General features: G+C 38.6%; 1 protein-coding gene and 1 long non-coding RNA gene across 2 annotated transcripts in view; one reads left to right on the top strand and one right to left on the bottom strand.

Annotated features, from left to right (window-relative positions):
* The window catches only part of KIF5B (kinesin family member 5B), a 40,731-nt gene extending 29,684 nt beyond the window's left edge, over window positions 1–11,047 (top strand). Inside the window, exons 16-26 of the mRNA XM_060782502.2 lie at window positions 409–597; window positions 1,432–1,549; window positions 1,958–2,019; window positions 2,109–2,218; window positions 2,805–2,906; window positions 4,470–4,530; window positions 4,618–4,689; window positions 4,785–4,889; window positions 6,079–6,295; window positions 7,564–7,715; window positions 8,562–11,047. Of these exons, the coding sequence (XP_060638485.1) occupies window positions 409–597; window positions 1,432–1,549; window positions 1,958–2,019; window positions 2,109–2,218; window positions 2,805–2,906; window positions 4,470–4,530; window positions 4,618–4,689; window positions 4,785–4,889; window positions 6,079–6,295; window positions 7,564–7,700 (1,173 nt within the window). The 3' untranslated portion in view covers window positions 7,701–7,715; window positions 8,562–11,047. The remainder of the gene's footprint in view (window positions 1–408; window positions 598–1,431; window positions 1,550–1,957; window positions 2,020–2,108; window positions 2,219–2,804; window positions 2,907–4,469; window positions 4,531–4,617; window positions 4,690–4,784; window positions 4,890–6,078; window positions 6,296–7,563; window positions 7,716–8,561) is intronic.
* A 3,119-nt stretch (window positions 11,048–14,166) lies between these two features.
* LOC132778947 (uncharacterized) overlaps window positions 14,167–15,005 on the bottom strand; it is a 58,156-nt gene continuing 57,317 nt past the window's right edge. Inside the window, exon 3 of the long non-coding RNA XR_009631782.2 lies at window positions 14,167–14,389. This is a non-coding gene — a long non-coding RNA (uncharacterized lncRNA). The remainder of the gene's footprint in view (window positions 14,390–15,005) is intronic.

Below are 15,005 nucleotides of genomic sequence, written 5' to 3'. Positions count from 1 at the left end.
TTAACAATTGGGTAAGCATTTGACTGTTAGTTGTTCTTAACTGTATCATAATGGCCATGAAGTACAGACAGGACAGCCTGCTTTTCAATGGCATTACTCATTACAAATAATGCCAAATAGTAGCTGTAAAGGTTCTCTAGCTGATATATTTTAATTTTAAAGGTTAAACAACAAAAGCCACTATCTGCCACAAGTAGTAACTTTGCAGAAAGTCAGTTTGCTTTCCTTTCAATGTTCCTCATGTGAATGAGATGGCAGGGAGGGTTTATTTTTGTTACAGTTTTTTTTAAGTTGATCTGGCAGGTACATGATGGAAAAAAACCCACTTTGCTAAACTTGGAATTTGATGCATAATCAGTTTCTAGATTTTGAAATGATTGAAATTTAACACTAGTTTTTCCTTCACAGCAGCCAGAAGGAACTGGCATGATAGACGAAGAATTTACAGTTGCAAGACTCTACATCAGTAAAATGAAATCTGAGGTGAAAACTATGGTAAAACGCTGCAAACAATTAGAAAGTACACAAACGGAGAGCAATAAGAAAATGGAAGAAAATGAAAAAGAGCTTGCAGCCTGTCAGCTTCGTATATCACAGGTAAATGTTGTTAATTCCTGTCAATTAAGTAATATCTGCTTTATTGTTTTGTGATATGTAGGAAGTTTGAACTTTAAGATCTTTATCACAAAGGGAGAGTAATGCAACAATGTTTTACAGTAAAGGAAGACAAATAGACTAGTAAATTGCTTACTTGTTTTGTCTTCATATTGATTCTGGTTTGCTATCCTGCCTCCAAATATTCACTGCTATAGATTCTTAATGTGCCAAAGTTACATATGTTTTAGATTAAGATTAGAAGAGAGCAGAAGTAGTAGTGAACTCCAGAAGGCAAGGATGCCAAATAACAAGTTTCTGTAGTGTGTCTTCTTAAATTTCTCAAATGGTACTATGTAGGATTTTGCTATTTCAGCCAGAGTTATTAATAAGGTTCGTTTAATACTACTACTACTACTACTAATAATAATAATAAAATATTTTGTTACCCACCTCTTCTCATGGCTCAAGGGTGCTTTGAATAAAATACACATATTGAAACACATTACTATACAATATCTATATTAAAACATTTTAAAGTTCGGTTATGACTTCTATTAATGAAACGAGCTTTAAATGTTAAAGAATAGGAAAGACCGATCAGTGTTACTGTTTGAGAGAAATTCCTCCAGATGATTTTGGTTTGGTCCAAGTGTAGTTTAGGAGCAGCTTTTAAAGGCGGTACCATGTTCACATATAATGAATGTATTTCCTCTTGTATGTGCTTTTCTGTCAGTAAATTTTGATTTTGTAAATTAAAAGTACAAATATTTCAAAATTCTTCTGTTTATTTGTATCTACCGTCTTGTAATGTTGATCATATTTTCATCCTTGAAGCATGAAGCCAAGATCAAGTCACTTACAGAGTACCTTCAGAATGTGGAACAGAAGAAAAGACAACTAGAAGAATCTGTGGATTCCCTAAATGATGAACTGGTTGAACTCCGAGCTCAAAGTATGAATTACTTTTATATTTTTGCTTTGAAATGTACAGGTAGTCCCCAAGTTACAAGCGAGATAGGTTCTGTAGATTTGTCCTTAAGTTGAATTTGTATATAAGTCAGAACAGGTACATTTTTTTAGTGTAACTCCCGTCAATATATATTAGCACACATTTCACTCGTGAGTGCACACATTTTACTTGTGAGCCTCTGAAAACCATCTAACTGGTTTTGGAAAAGAATGCTCAGCAAGATCAGCCATTAGTCTTGCTCTTCTATTGTTTAAGGTGCATATTGTTTGTATAAGTTGCATATTATTTTTGGAGTGGCCCAAGAAGATCTTTTAATAGATCGACATTGAATAGATTAGATAAACACCTGCTTCTGTCCACCTGCTGAAAACTTCTTTTTTTTCTCTCCAGAAAAAGTTCATGAAATGGAGAAGGAACATTTAAACAAGGTTCAGACTGCAAATGAAGTCAAGGCAAGTGAAGTCTTGACATCTTCTAATATACTTTTAAAAATGTAATTTCTGATTATAGTGTAAAGTAACCAGAACATTTGCTTCTTTAGCAAGCTGTTGAGCAGCAGATTCAAAGTCACCGTGAGACCCATCAGAAGCAAATTAGCAGCCTGAGAGATGAAGTTGAGTCTAAGGAGAAACTAATTACTGAACTTCAAGAGTAAGTTTTGCAAAAACTACTAGATTCGATGCTATGTGAGAGAGGGAAATAGCACTCTGAATTTTATAGTGGAAGAGAAGAAATATGATTTTGATCTCAGTTAGCCTTGATTCAAATCTGATTTTGCAATGTTTTCCCAAAATAATAGAATCTTAATGTTAATGTTATAGAAATCAAAATGTATAATCAACATTATTATTCATTATATTTATGTATACCCCGCTTTATCTCACCCAAAGGGGGCTCAAAGCGGCTTGACGTAAAAGCATTAGTATACCATTTAAAATATACAAATATACAAACATTAAAACAGAATTCAACACAAACAACACTAAAAAAATTACAGTTAAAATTGGCGTGGATTTCCTATTACTTGAATTTCTCTACATTTCACTGTTGAATCTAGGATATTGGTTGGCAGTCTGAAAGACATATGTTCTGCCCTAACTGAATGTTATCTTCTGTGGCCTGTGATCTTGTTAGTAGAAAAAGAGCCTGTTTGGATTATCTGTTCTGTCATCTTACAAAATGAGGACATGTTGGTCTTTTAGGATGTTTTTAAACTTTTTTTCCTTCATCTGTCCAGTCAAAATCAGAAAATGATGCTTGAGCAAGAACGACTCAGAATTGAGCATGATAAATTGAAAACTACAGATCAGGAGAAAAGCAGAAAACTGCATGAACTTACGTAAGTAGAACTGTTAAGACAATTTGTGCTTGGGAATATCTGATATTGATCTGAAGAAACCACATTCTAACATGATGTTTTGAGTAATAAGGTCCTGCTCTTGTGCAGTTAACACAATTCAAGTATGGATAAAATATTAGTGTTATTTCAGCATTTTTGTTTAATGGCAGTAATTGGAAAATGATAGACCCTGTATTGCAGTGGAAGCTGTTAAGCTACTTTAAGAGTATCTGTTATTTAACACTAAAAACCCCCCAAAGTTTTCCCAAATCAGTACAGTAAATAAAGAGCAACACTTAAAAAGCAGGTGAAATTCTGACAATAAATCAGGGCCAGCTAATTCCTCCCAACAAAGGATCTCCCCAGGCAGCAATCATAGAATAGAATCATAGAATCAAAGAGTTGGAAGAGACCTCATGGGCCATCCAGTCCAACCCCCTGCCAAGAAGCAGGAATATTGCATTCAAACCACCCCTGACAAATGGCCATCCAGCCTCTGCTTAAAAGCTTCCAAAGAAGGAGCCTCCACCACACTCCGGGGCAGAGAGTTCTACTGCTGAACGGCTCTCACAGTCAGGAAGTTCTTCCTCATGTTCAGATGGAATCTCCTCTCTTGTAGTTTGAAGCCATTGTTCCGCGTCCTAGTCTCCAAGGAAGCAGAAAACAAGCTTGCTCCCTCCTCCCTGTGGCTTCCTCTCACATATTTATACATGGCTATCATATCTTCTCTCAGCCTTCTCTTCTTCAGGCTAAACATGCCCAGTTCCCTAAGCCGCTCCTCATAGGGCTTGTTCTCCAGACCCTTGATCATTTTAGTCGCCCTCCTCTGGACACATTCCAGCTTGTCAATATCTCTCTTGAATTGTGGTGCCCAGAATTGGACACAATATTCCAGATGTGGTCTAACCAAAGCAGAATAGAGGGGTGGCATTACTTCCTTAGATCTAGACACTATGCTCCTATTGATGCAGGCCAAAATCCCATTGGCTTTTTTTGCTGCCACATCACATTGTTGGCTCATGTTTAACTTGTTGTCCACGAGGACTCCAAGATCTTTTTCACACGTACTGCTCTCGAGCCAGGCGTCACCCATTCTGTATCTTTGCATTTCATTTTTTCTGCCAAATCATCCAGGCTTTGAAGCTGCAAGGCCATTAAATGCTAATCAAGGTGACCAATTGCAACATTCACTCTTGCCTCAAGCAGGCAAGATTTTTTTCTCCCACCCTGGACATTGCTTAGATACATAAATCTCACTTTCCTAGTTTCCAACAGACCCCTCAACCTCTGAGGATGCCTGACATAGATGTAGGTGTAACGTAAGGAGAGAATGCTTCTGGAACATGGCCATACAGTGCATTGAAATTGTCTTGCCTTCCACTGTGCCCTTCCATTCTGCCCAAAATGCTGTTCTGAAGGATTTCCCAATTCACTTGAGCAGGCTTTGAACACAGCTGGTCTGTTTGTGTCTGATGTTATCATAGTAAGTAAAGTTGTGTCAAAGGAAAAGTGAATCATATTATTTTAATGATTTTGTGTGTGTGTGTGTGTGTATGTCTCCAGGGTTATGCAAGATCGGCGTGAACAAGCAAGACAAGACCTGAAAGGTTTGGAAGAGACTGTGGTAAGCTATGTATATTCAGAACATGTCTTTGAGATTCTTGAACTTCCCAATTAAGAACTTTACAGTTAAGCTACATTTTTTTTTCAGGCCAAAGAACTTCAGACCTTGCACAATCTTAGAAAACTGTTTGTTCAAGATTTGGCTACAAGAGTTAAAAAGGTAACATAAAACTTAATTAGTGCTTTCATTCCATCAATATTTTGTTCATGTTCCTGAGAAATAAAATCTTGGGTTGTGTGTCTTTCCTTCCATAGAGTGCCGAGATTGACTCTGATGACACTGGCGGCAGTGCTGCCCAGAAGCAGAAGATTTCTTTCCTTGAGAATAATCTTGAGCAACTCACAAAAGTCCACAAACAGGTAACCTGTGATCTTCTTGAATATCTACTGCTTCCATAACCAAAAAGCATGCCAGGGTCTCTATAACAGTAGCATTTAAAAGAGATGTCTGTTTTATAGACTCAAAAATTCTTTCGCTTATGAATTTATGTCCTTAAATTGCCACAAGTGATTGATACACGGCTATAAAATTCAGTTAGGTTATTCTTGCTTGGTTCAAACTATGTTCATTTTGTAAAAATAAGAACTTAGACCAAGATCTTTTATAAAGCTTTTGGGCCATAAAGTTCCACCAGTATATTTATGTTGCATTCTGGTTACCAAGATGGAAGGACAAGAGAAAGCAGCAACATGAGGCTTGTGCACAGATTCAGAGTGGTTAGTTCCCTTCGGCCTGTCCGGCTTAGTCGCATGGCCATAATGGTAAGGGCTCAGCCGTCACTTTTTTTGTCCGGAACGGGACCACATGGCAGCCGATCACAGCCCCTCCCCTAATTGGCACCACGCGGCACACAAAGAGGCTGCAGTGTGCTGCTTGCATGGGGTTTTCCTGTGAGCCCTGCTTGTTGGGCCAATCAGAATAGAAGAACACCGTGATGTGTCCTATGCATTGTTTCCTTAACCCTGTTGCTCAGACCCAGACTCCCTTGAAAGGAAGATAGAAAAGGGTCCCAGGAAGGATGCTTACTTAATCCCATTCTTCAAACCCAGACTCCCTTGAAAGAAAGATAGGAAAGGGTCCCAGGCACAGAAAGGGGAACCTCGTAAGTTCCCCATTTCCACCAATAGTCCAGATCTTCCCAGATCTTTTGTCTGCCTAGCCATAAACAATTTTTCCATTAGCCGATTTTCAGGAGGCTCCCAAAAATGGATCTGAGTACTCAACGAAATCCGGATACCAAAGAGTGATCACCCACCAGCTGACTTGCACGAGCCAAATAATTTGAGTCAACAGCCCTTTGGCTTCTTTTAGGAAAAATGATTACCTGTGGAAGTACAAAATATGCAGTACAGTAAAAAAAAATTATCATAAGTCTTGGTTTCACTTACTATTTGTTACCCAAGTTGTAGCATTATAGCGAACAAACAGCTTTATTCATTATGCAAGATTATGAAAAATGAACCGATATGACTGAGATCTATGTAGGTAATATGTATTCATATATGTGTGTGTGTATATATATATATATATATATATCTTTCTTCCTAGCTGGTACGAGATAATGCAGATCTTCGCTGTGAGCTTCCAAAACTGGAAAAACGACTTAGAGCTACAGCTGAAAGAGTTAAAGCTTTGGAGTCAGCACTAAAGGAAGCCAAAGAGAATGCCTCTCGTGACCGCAAACGATATCAACAAGAAGTAGATCGTATTAAGGAAGCTGTGAGGTCAAAGAACATGATCAGAAAGGCACATTCTGCACAGATTGGTTAGTAGAGAAAAGGAGGCATTAATCCTTGAACTGAACATGCACTTGATTGCCAGGCCCTGGTTCTTGGTCACTCAGTGGTTTTGTTTTGAAAGGGTGAGAAAGCACAAGATTAACTGTAATTTCTGTTAAGGTCTCAATCCTTTCATTTACTTTAAATTCCTATCAGAGTCTATTGAGAAGGATGAGGTAAAAATGATCACAGAGTACTTATTGTTGGTTGCAGAAATAAATACCATATTTATGTTGAAATAATTCATATCTCGCTCTTTGGCTGAAATAGCCCCAGAACAGCTTAGGGCCCTTCCACACAGTCCTGTATCTCAGAATATCAAGACAGGAAATCCCACATTATCAGATAACCCAGTTCAAAGCAGATATTGTGGGATTTTCTGCCTTGATATTCTGGGATATAGGGCTGTGTGGAAGGGCCCTAAGAGACAGCAGGAATAACAGTTCATTGAGCAGGATTAACATTGATTAACATTGATCATTAGAGGAAAAGAGATTGGGAAGAAGGGAGAACTGAAAGAAAGTCAAATACTAGTTTCTTAGTTAATGTAGATCAGGGGTTTTTGTTTTATGCAGTGCTGCCTGTCTCTTACAGCTTTCCTCATGAAGCTCAATGTCTAGAGTATGGGTGGGGAAAGTGTGGGCTATGGTTGGCACACAGCTCCTCGCCCTGGGACGTTTTCTCATGTTTTGCTTCAGGAACGCTTCCTGTTGAGGAGAATAGGGCCTTCCTTAGACCTAAATAACTCGGAAAAATCTCTTTTCCTTGTAGCCTACTCTACTGATTTTTCCAGCTGTTGCAGCACTAACAGAGTGCTGGATTTGTCCCAGCTTCCAATAATGTAGTAAAAGTATCACTAATAATAAATAACCAACAGTTGTTTATGAATGTCACAACATGAACCGCCATGATGGAGTATCTTTGACTAGAATCTATTCCAAGAGACTCTTGAAGTAAATAGCCTTTGAAAGCTTAGGCCATAATTTGCTGATTGGTCTATAAAGTGCCACAAAACCCTTAGTCAGTTATCCTATCTCCCTTCATGGGAACAAAGCAATATAATTGGGACAATGAAGATTTGAAGTATATTGGCACACTAGTTATAAAAGATCTTCTTGAATAGGAATGTGTCTCTATCACTTTCCTAGATCTTAAAGAAGTATTTTTTGTTTCTTGCTCCCATATATTATGTGTCATTAAGCATTTTCCAGATGGCTTGGCCTGGGAATTTAACATTGAGGTTTGTTTCATGCAGCGAAACCTATTCGTCCTGGTCAGCATCCTGCAGCTTCTCCAACTCATCCAAGTGCAATTCGTGGGGGAGGTGCTTTTACTCAAAACAGCCAGCCAGTTGCTGTACGTGGAGGTGGAGCACGGCAGGAGAAAGTGTAATTTGACACTACCAAGGTTGGCTTTCTACTTACTTATTCTGCCAAAAGTGCTGTGTTTAACTTTCTGATCAGTTTTGTGTGCTTGCCATAGATGATCATTTCAGCTTGTCACCCACCTAGCCAAGACTAACTTTGGTTTTCAGCTGTTTTACAAGTAACACTGAGTGTAATAGAAATCAATCCTGTAAAACTACATTAAAATATTAAGTGTAATCAGTTTAGATGTGAATTCTCCTTCAAAGTGTTTTCAGTGAATGGCTTTGTAATAGACATAACTAACTAGTCTGTATATCTGCATTTAATGTATTGTAAATAGATTGCCAAGCAAGTTAGTATTGAATTAAACATTGTGATTCCTTAATTTTATGTAGACTCTGATTATACATCATCTTCCCTAAAACCATGGAATAAAGTAAAGGGCCCCCTGGTGGTGTAGTGGGTTAAACCACTAAGCTGCTGAACTTGTCTGAAAGGTCGGCGGTTCGAATCCGGGCAGCGGGGTGAGCTCCTGCTGTTAGCCCCAGCTTCTGCCAACCTAGTAGTTCAAAAATTTGCAAATGTGAGATCAATAGGTACCTCTCCAGTGGGAAGGTAATGGCGCTCCATGCAGTCATGCCAGCCACATGACCTTGGAGGTGCCTACAGACAACGCTGGCTCTTTGGCTTAGAAATGGAGATGAGCACCACCCCCCAGAGTTGGATACGGCTAGACTTAATGTCAGGGGCAACCTTTACCTATGAAAAGAGTAATAGATAATTGTGTTAAGAACGCTGTTTGTTTTATTAGGTTATAATCAGACTGTGAAGAAATTTTGTGATGTTATTTTTGTGTCTCCATATAAGTTTCTCTGGCTGTTTCTAGATGCTGAAAAGTACATGCAGCAAGAAGAGGACTGGATATTGCGCAATGAGAGTCATTCCATGACCGTGATCTCTATCTGTTTCTCCCTGGGGACTGTAGGATTCTTTTTTGAAAATTGTGTAAATTTATTCTGGTCTGTACAGCTCTCCTCATGATATGAATTTGGCCGATTGATTCCCAACAGAACTAGGAAAAAGCTTGTTCCTCTTGGAAAATTGACGTGTAACTTAAAATGTAGCTCTCATTACATGATCTGTCCTTCACGTCTTAAATTTAGTCTGCACTGTGCCAAGTTGAATGTATGTTAAGCAACATCTTAGTTTTAAAAAAAATCTTGCTTAATTTATGTATATTTAATGGTCCTAGGGTTATGGAACAATGTTGAAGTAAGTTTCAATTTTACCACTTTAAATAACACTACTTGGCCCACTCTTGAAATAGAGCAGCACTGTACATTAAATTTGCCCAAATGGCTGTATAGCGTATGAGACTAAACTTATTTGTACAGTATGCAGTTCCTGCGGGTTGATTAGGAAGACTGCCTTTAGGCACTGAAGTCTCAGAAACATGGAACTACCGATTTCTGTTTTGGTGAGGCTTATTTAACTGTTTGTTTAAAACTGTTATTGGAATAATGAGTTAATACTGTATAGCAAGTAGTAAAAGTGTAAGTTTATATGGGAAAACTTGGCAATGACTTTCGTCTGTCCTGTTCCTGACGACACGCTGAAATAGTGCAATGAGGTGAAAACATTCTGCTTCATCTTGATGAGCCTCTTAGTGGTGACCGGAGCAGTACACATTTGGTTCACTGCTGTAGTAACAAACTGGGACACTATAGAACACCTCTTGCTTTATTAACCCTTCATTGTTTTTATTTTATTCAACCTAGAAGTCAACTTAAAGAGAATGTAAATTGATAAGCTAATTGGAATGAACCAAATTGAATGAAACAAGCAAAGTGTTGTAACATGGCCAGATATGTCAAATGAATATGGGAATTGAGCTACACTGAAAATGTACTGTAATTTTCTTGTAAAAATAGATTTATTTAAATAGCCATTTCTCCAGAGATCTTGTCAGACATCTTGCTGCCTTTTATTTTTTTCCCCCACAAGCAACATCCTCAGCCCTGCTTTAAAACATTGAGTCTTTCCCTAAAAGAGCACTTGAAACTACATGCCATGAAGTTCAAATAATGCCTTTGATGGGGACTTCCTGCTCAATCAATTCCAAAGGTTTTAGAATGCTTTCTTGTTAGTCACTAGGTTAAGTAGGAGGCAAAAGAATCAGCTTTTGCAACAGTGAAGACATTCTGAATAACCGCTTTTCCAGAGTATGTTGATGCCAGTTTTATATCTTCGTACTGAACATTCACAGGCACTTCGGGGAGGGAAAGGTTTTCTGTAGCTCTTTGACTGACTTTTTTTTTTTTTACAAATTAAAGTATTTGTATTATGGAGGAGCTTACTAATAGAAAAGATAGAGTGTTTTTTTTTCTATTCCTTAACTTCTGACGTGTCTTTTTTTAAACAATAGTCTTTAGAAGTTGGAATTTTTTAATCTGTCAGACCCTTGCTGGTTTAAATGGTCGTAATGTAGGCCTGCCCTTTTTTTGTGCTTGAATTAAAACACTCCAAACTGAAGATGAAACACTTTTGGAAAGTAAGAGGGGACATGTACAAAGGGAAAAGGGGGTATTTAAAAAATATTTGTGTTTTCATTTGCCATGGCCTATGTCAGTTCTTAACATTAGCCACACCGTTTTCAGTCCCGAATCATTTTACACAGTTCCAAGTCTGGTTTCCTGGCATTTTGTTCAAATGAAGCAGGATATTTTCTCATGGCTGTTTATGGTAGTGCATTCTTGTAAGTAATGTATCACGGGTTTTGGTGCTGACATGGCTGTGTAATTAAGCAGTGAAATAAACTGTAGCTAGCATGTAGCTCAAATTGTACATCATTTTTATACTTGTTTTTTTTAATTATTATTATTATTTTAACCTTTTACGACGTTTACCAAGAACTGCAACCTAGACTTTGAAAAGAACCCCCTTTTAAGTTTCTTGGATCACTTGTGGTAGGTTGCATGGTCAGGACAGCACCAGGTTTTGTAAATTTGAAACCTTGAATCTGCAATAGAATTTCAAATGCATTGCTGTTCCACTTTAAAGTCCTTTGGTCTTTCATTCCTCCAGGTCATCCAGAAACAGTAATAATGGCCTTGGGTGGGAACTGGGTGACAATAAAGAACTCCTATTTATTCATGGCGACCAGCTAAATTATTTGCATAATCTTACTTATAAAATACTTTGACTCTAATTTAGACTTACAATGACAAACGTTTTTCCTGTGGACACAGTTGTTTGTTCTGAATTCATGAGAATGCACTGAAGAATAAATGGTTTGGAGAAGATGCCATATAGTTAACAACCTGCATGCTGTAAATGTTTTTGTGTGTTAAATAAAGAAAATCTTTGAATTTTTTTTAGCAAACTTCATTGAGACCCACACCACCTTTGAAAGTAGTAGCTGTAATATTGCATAAATTTTGGGCGTGTTCCTATATTTTGTTTTAGGCTAATAAAAGAGGGGTAAGCAGTTCGAACCTAGCAGTTCGAAAATGCATTGATGTGAGTAGATGAATAGGTACCGCTTCTGCGGGAAAGTAATGGTGCTCCATGCAGTCATGCTGGCCACATGACCTTGGAGGTGTCCTTGGACAATGCCAGCTCTTTGGCTTGGAAATGGAGATGAGCACTACCCCCCCCCCCCCCCAGAGTCAGACACAACTAGACTTAATGTCAGGGGAAGCCTTTATCCTTTATCTTTAAATCAAGTCAAGATAGCAATGGAATATGGTTGGCAGATGTTGGAAGAGAGTAAAAGCGGAAAGTGGAAGGATAATGGGAAAGACTAAAAAGGATGAGAAACAGGATTAAGTTTATTGTTGAAGGTTTTCATGGCCAGAATCCCTGGGTTGTTGTGAGTTTTCTGGGCTGTATGGCCATGTTCCAGGAGCAATCTCTCCTGACATTTCACCTGCATCTATGGCAGGCATCCTCAGAGGTTGTGAGGATGCCTGCCATGGATGCAGGTGAAATGCCAGGAGAAAATGCTTCTGGAACATGGCCATACAGCCCAGAAAACTCACAACAACCCAACAGGATTAAGGTTTGGACGAAGACATTTAAAAGGTGAGACAATGTGATTGCGGAAGAGTGATACTGAGGATGGATTGAGGATGGCGTTAACACTACTTGATTTATGGTAATTTAAATAAAAGATCCATAACGATATAAAATTGTATTTAATAAACTTATTTTATTTGTTCAACAAAAGCATGCCTACTGCCTGGTTACTATACCAGTGTTTTAGGGTTGGAGCCTAAATATTGATGGAACAACAACCTTTATAAAAGGAGTAATGTAGAGCAGTGGTTCCCAACGTTATTGTTAACCGCAGGACCTTTTGTGTCTGCAGATCCCCAAGACTTAACTCAAGATTTAAGGCACTAGACTGCATCAAATAATTATTTCAATTTCCTTCAAATTAAGTTTTCCAAAAGAAGCATGGAAAATTAAGATTTTGTTTAATTCCCCTTTTTGGCTTTCATTCTTTCTTTTGTTCGTTCACTTGTTCGTTCATTCGAATTTTAAAAATTCATAACATTTCTTCAATCCTTCATGGACTCAAGGTTGAGAACCACTGATCTTCAGTATTTGGGTCTGTTGAGAATCCTGGTGATGGCATTCTGTATGGATTTAGAGTAGAGATCACCCTTGATTGTGAAGAGCAGTATTATCAGAAGTAATACTTGGATGTAAGATCGCCAGAGAAATAATTGTGTCATTGTTGGTTCAATAGCATTGTATTATTCCTGTTGTGAACACTATGGAGGGGTCTTTCATTGATATTGGGGCCCCCTAGTGGTGTAACAGGTTAACCCGCTGAGCTGTTGAACTTGCTGACCGAAAGGTTAGCAGTTCGAATCCAGGGAGCACAGTGAGCTCCCGCTGTTAGGTCCAGCTTCAGCCAACCTAACAATTCAAAAATATGCAAATGTGAATAGATCAATCGGTACCGCTTTTGCAAGAAGGTAATGGTGCTCCATGCAGTCATGCTGGCCACGTGATCTAGGAGGTGTCTACGGAAAACACCGGCTCTTCGGCTTAGAAATGGAGATCCGCACCACCCCCCAGAGTCGGACATGACTAGTCTTAATGTCAGGGGAAACCTTTACCTTTCATTGAGCAATATATAATTCTGAGTTATATACACTACCCCATTGTGGGAAGTAGACATAAACCTCAGTGATTTATGTCTTTCTTGCTACAAGTAATATAGATGGCCACAAAAATGTAAAATGATTGTGTGGGTATGGCATGTTGATATGAATGTGTGTATAGAGGCCTTCAGTTCATATATATTTTAAGATGTATCAAATTTGCTGATAGCAATTTGTTGGATTAGTTTGAATTGCACTCATGTACTTTGAAACATAAAAAATGGGCTCTTGAGTGCTAAACGTTTACGATCTGGTTTACTAATACCAAAAAGCTGCCTGTTACTGTAGCCCAGACAAGAACTGTCAACTCTGGAACTCTGTTTTAATTTTTGCAACTAATTTGCATGCTTTTAGATTTCTATTCAGGACCTAGATCCAGCTAATATTAATGACTCTGCACAAAATTAAACTAAAACTATCATCCACTAGAGGGTGCAATAGCCCTTCCTATTAATTATACTAGAAATCACTGTTTAAAATCATTGACTGGCAGCACAGATCTAGATTTAATGTCTGTGTTGTTGGAAAAGTGAAGAGAAACTGACTCTTTTGAAGGGTCTTTAGAGCTCTGCCTAGTAGTTGATGTCAGTTGTTTGTACATTGCATGGATAGGTCTGCAACTGAGCTTGCAAAGTGAATTCTTCTGTTGGCAAGTAGGCTGCTAACTAGTTGAGCTAAACTGACCAGATTTTCTCAAAATTCACCCTGGCCCCCAGTGGCACAATGGGTTAAATCCTTGTGCTGGTAGGACTGTTGACCGAAAGGTTGAGCTCCTGTCTGTCAGCTCCAGTTTCCCATGCGGGGACATGAGAGAACCCTCCCACAGGTTGGTAAAACATCAGGCGTCCTTTGGGCAACGTTCTTGCAGACAGCTAATTCTCTCACACCAGAAGCGACTTGCGGTTTCTCAAGTTGCTCCTCTCACACACACACAAACTCCTGGCCTACTTGAATGCTTTCTAAAACACCAGCCCAGCAGGTACAAATGAATAAAGTGCAAAACTTCTTGGGAGTTGTTCCAGATGGTGGTGGTCTCCATCTTGAATAGACCACATGCTTTCATTTGAGGTTGGTTTGAATCACAGGAAGGGACTGGCAATTATCAAGTCAAAAGTGGAAGGAATCCATTAAGTTTAGACTTGAACTGAGTAAGAGGGAGAGTCAGATTCAGAATTAAGCTTTATGGACTGTTGCAACCAAATGCAGCTCTGGATTTCAGAGCCACTAAAACAGAGACACTGTCTACTGTAAAAGATGAAAGAATCCATGATGCCCAAATGCAAATGCTAAAATGTATGTTCATGTACTTCATTATTAGTCCATTTCAAAGGTGACTGGCATTTGAATTCTTCATAACCCTTTGTTGGAAAAGGTATTAAACAAATCAGAGCAGCATGTAGGAGAGGAAAGAAAGACAAGTGACTGCCTTTGAGCCATGTAATTTGCATCTGGTCTTACGGTAAGGGTGAGGAAGTTGCAGACTTTCAGATGAGGATCTACCAGGAACTGAGATGGTTTCTGGTATCTTGACCTAGAACTGCTGCAGGGAAAAATAAAAATAGTGACTGCCACATGATTTAGAATAACATCCACCTATTGCCAAAATTTTCTTCAACCTCAGCTGAACATGAGTTCCTTGATAGTGAAGAACAGAAGCAGAGCAAACAATATTTTTGTATTTACAAAGTTGGCAATAATTGTAGGTTGTGCACTAGATAAAAGTAATCAATAGATGCCAAAGTGCACAGTATTAGCGGACAGCTGTTCGTATTGCATTTCCAAAATTTAGAATTGGCTTTTAGCCCTGTTTACACTAGCAAAATTGTATTTCCACAAAAACTTGTCTAGGTATTTAAAGGTAAGTAAGTAGGGGAATGGGGATGCATGCCCCAGACTTCATTCAGTCTCCCAGTTTTCAGGGGAAAGGTATGCAGTGCAAACAATTTACGTTAGTTAGCATAATTAAAAAGCTCTGCAGTTGGGGTGCCACAAAAACACAATTCCTGATCATGGGGAGCTTTATAATCGCATGCACTTAAATGCATCTTCCATTCCTGTGTGGACATTTGTAGTCAAAACATGGAGACTGAGTGGCAGGAGCTGGACTGGAACAATGTTCTAATCTCAAATACAAAACTATTATTTCCTGAGTTCAT

This window comes from Anolis sagrei, chromosome 6 (assembly GCF_037176765.1).
Source record: "Anolis sagrei isolate rAnoSag1 chromosome 6, rAnoSag1.mat, whole genome shotgun sequence".
Lineage (NCBI taxonomy): Eukaryota > Metazoa > Chordata > Lepidosauria > Squamata > Dactyloidae > Anolis > Anolis sagrei.
This window is presented reverse-complemented; position numbering and strand designations above follow the sequence as displayed.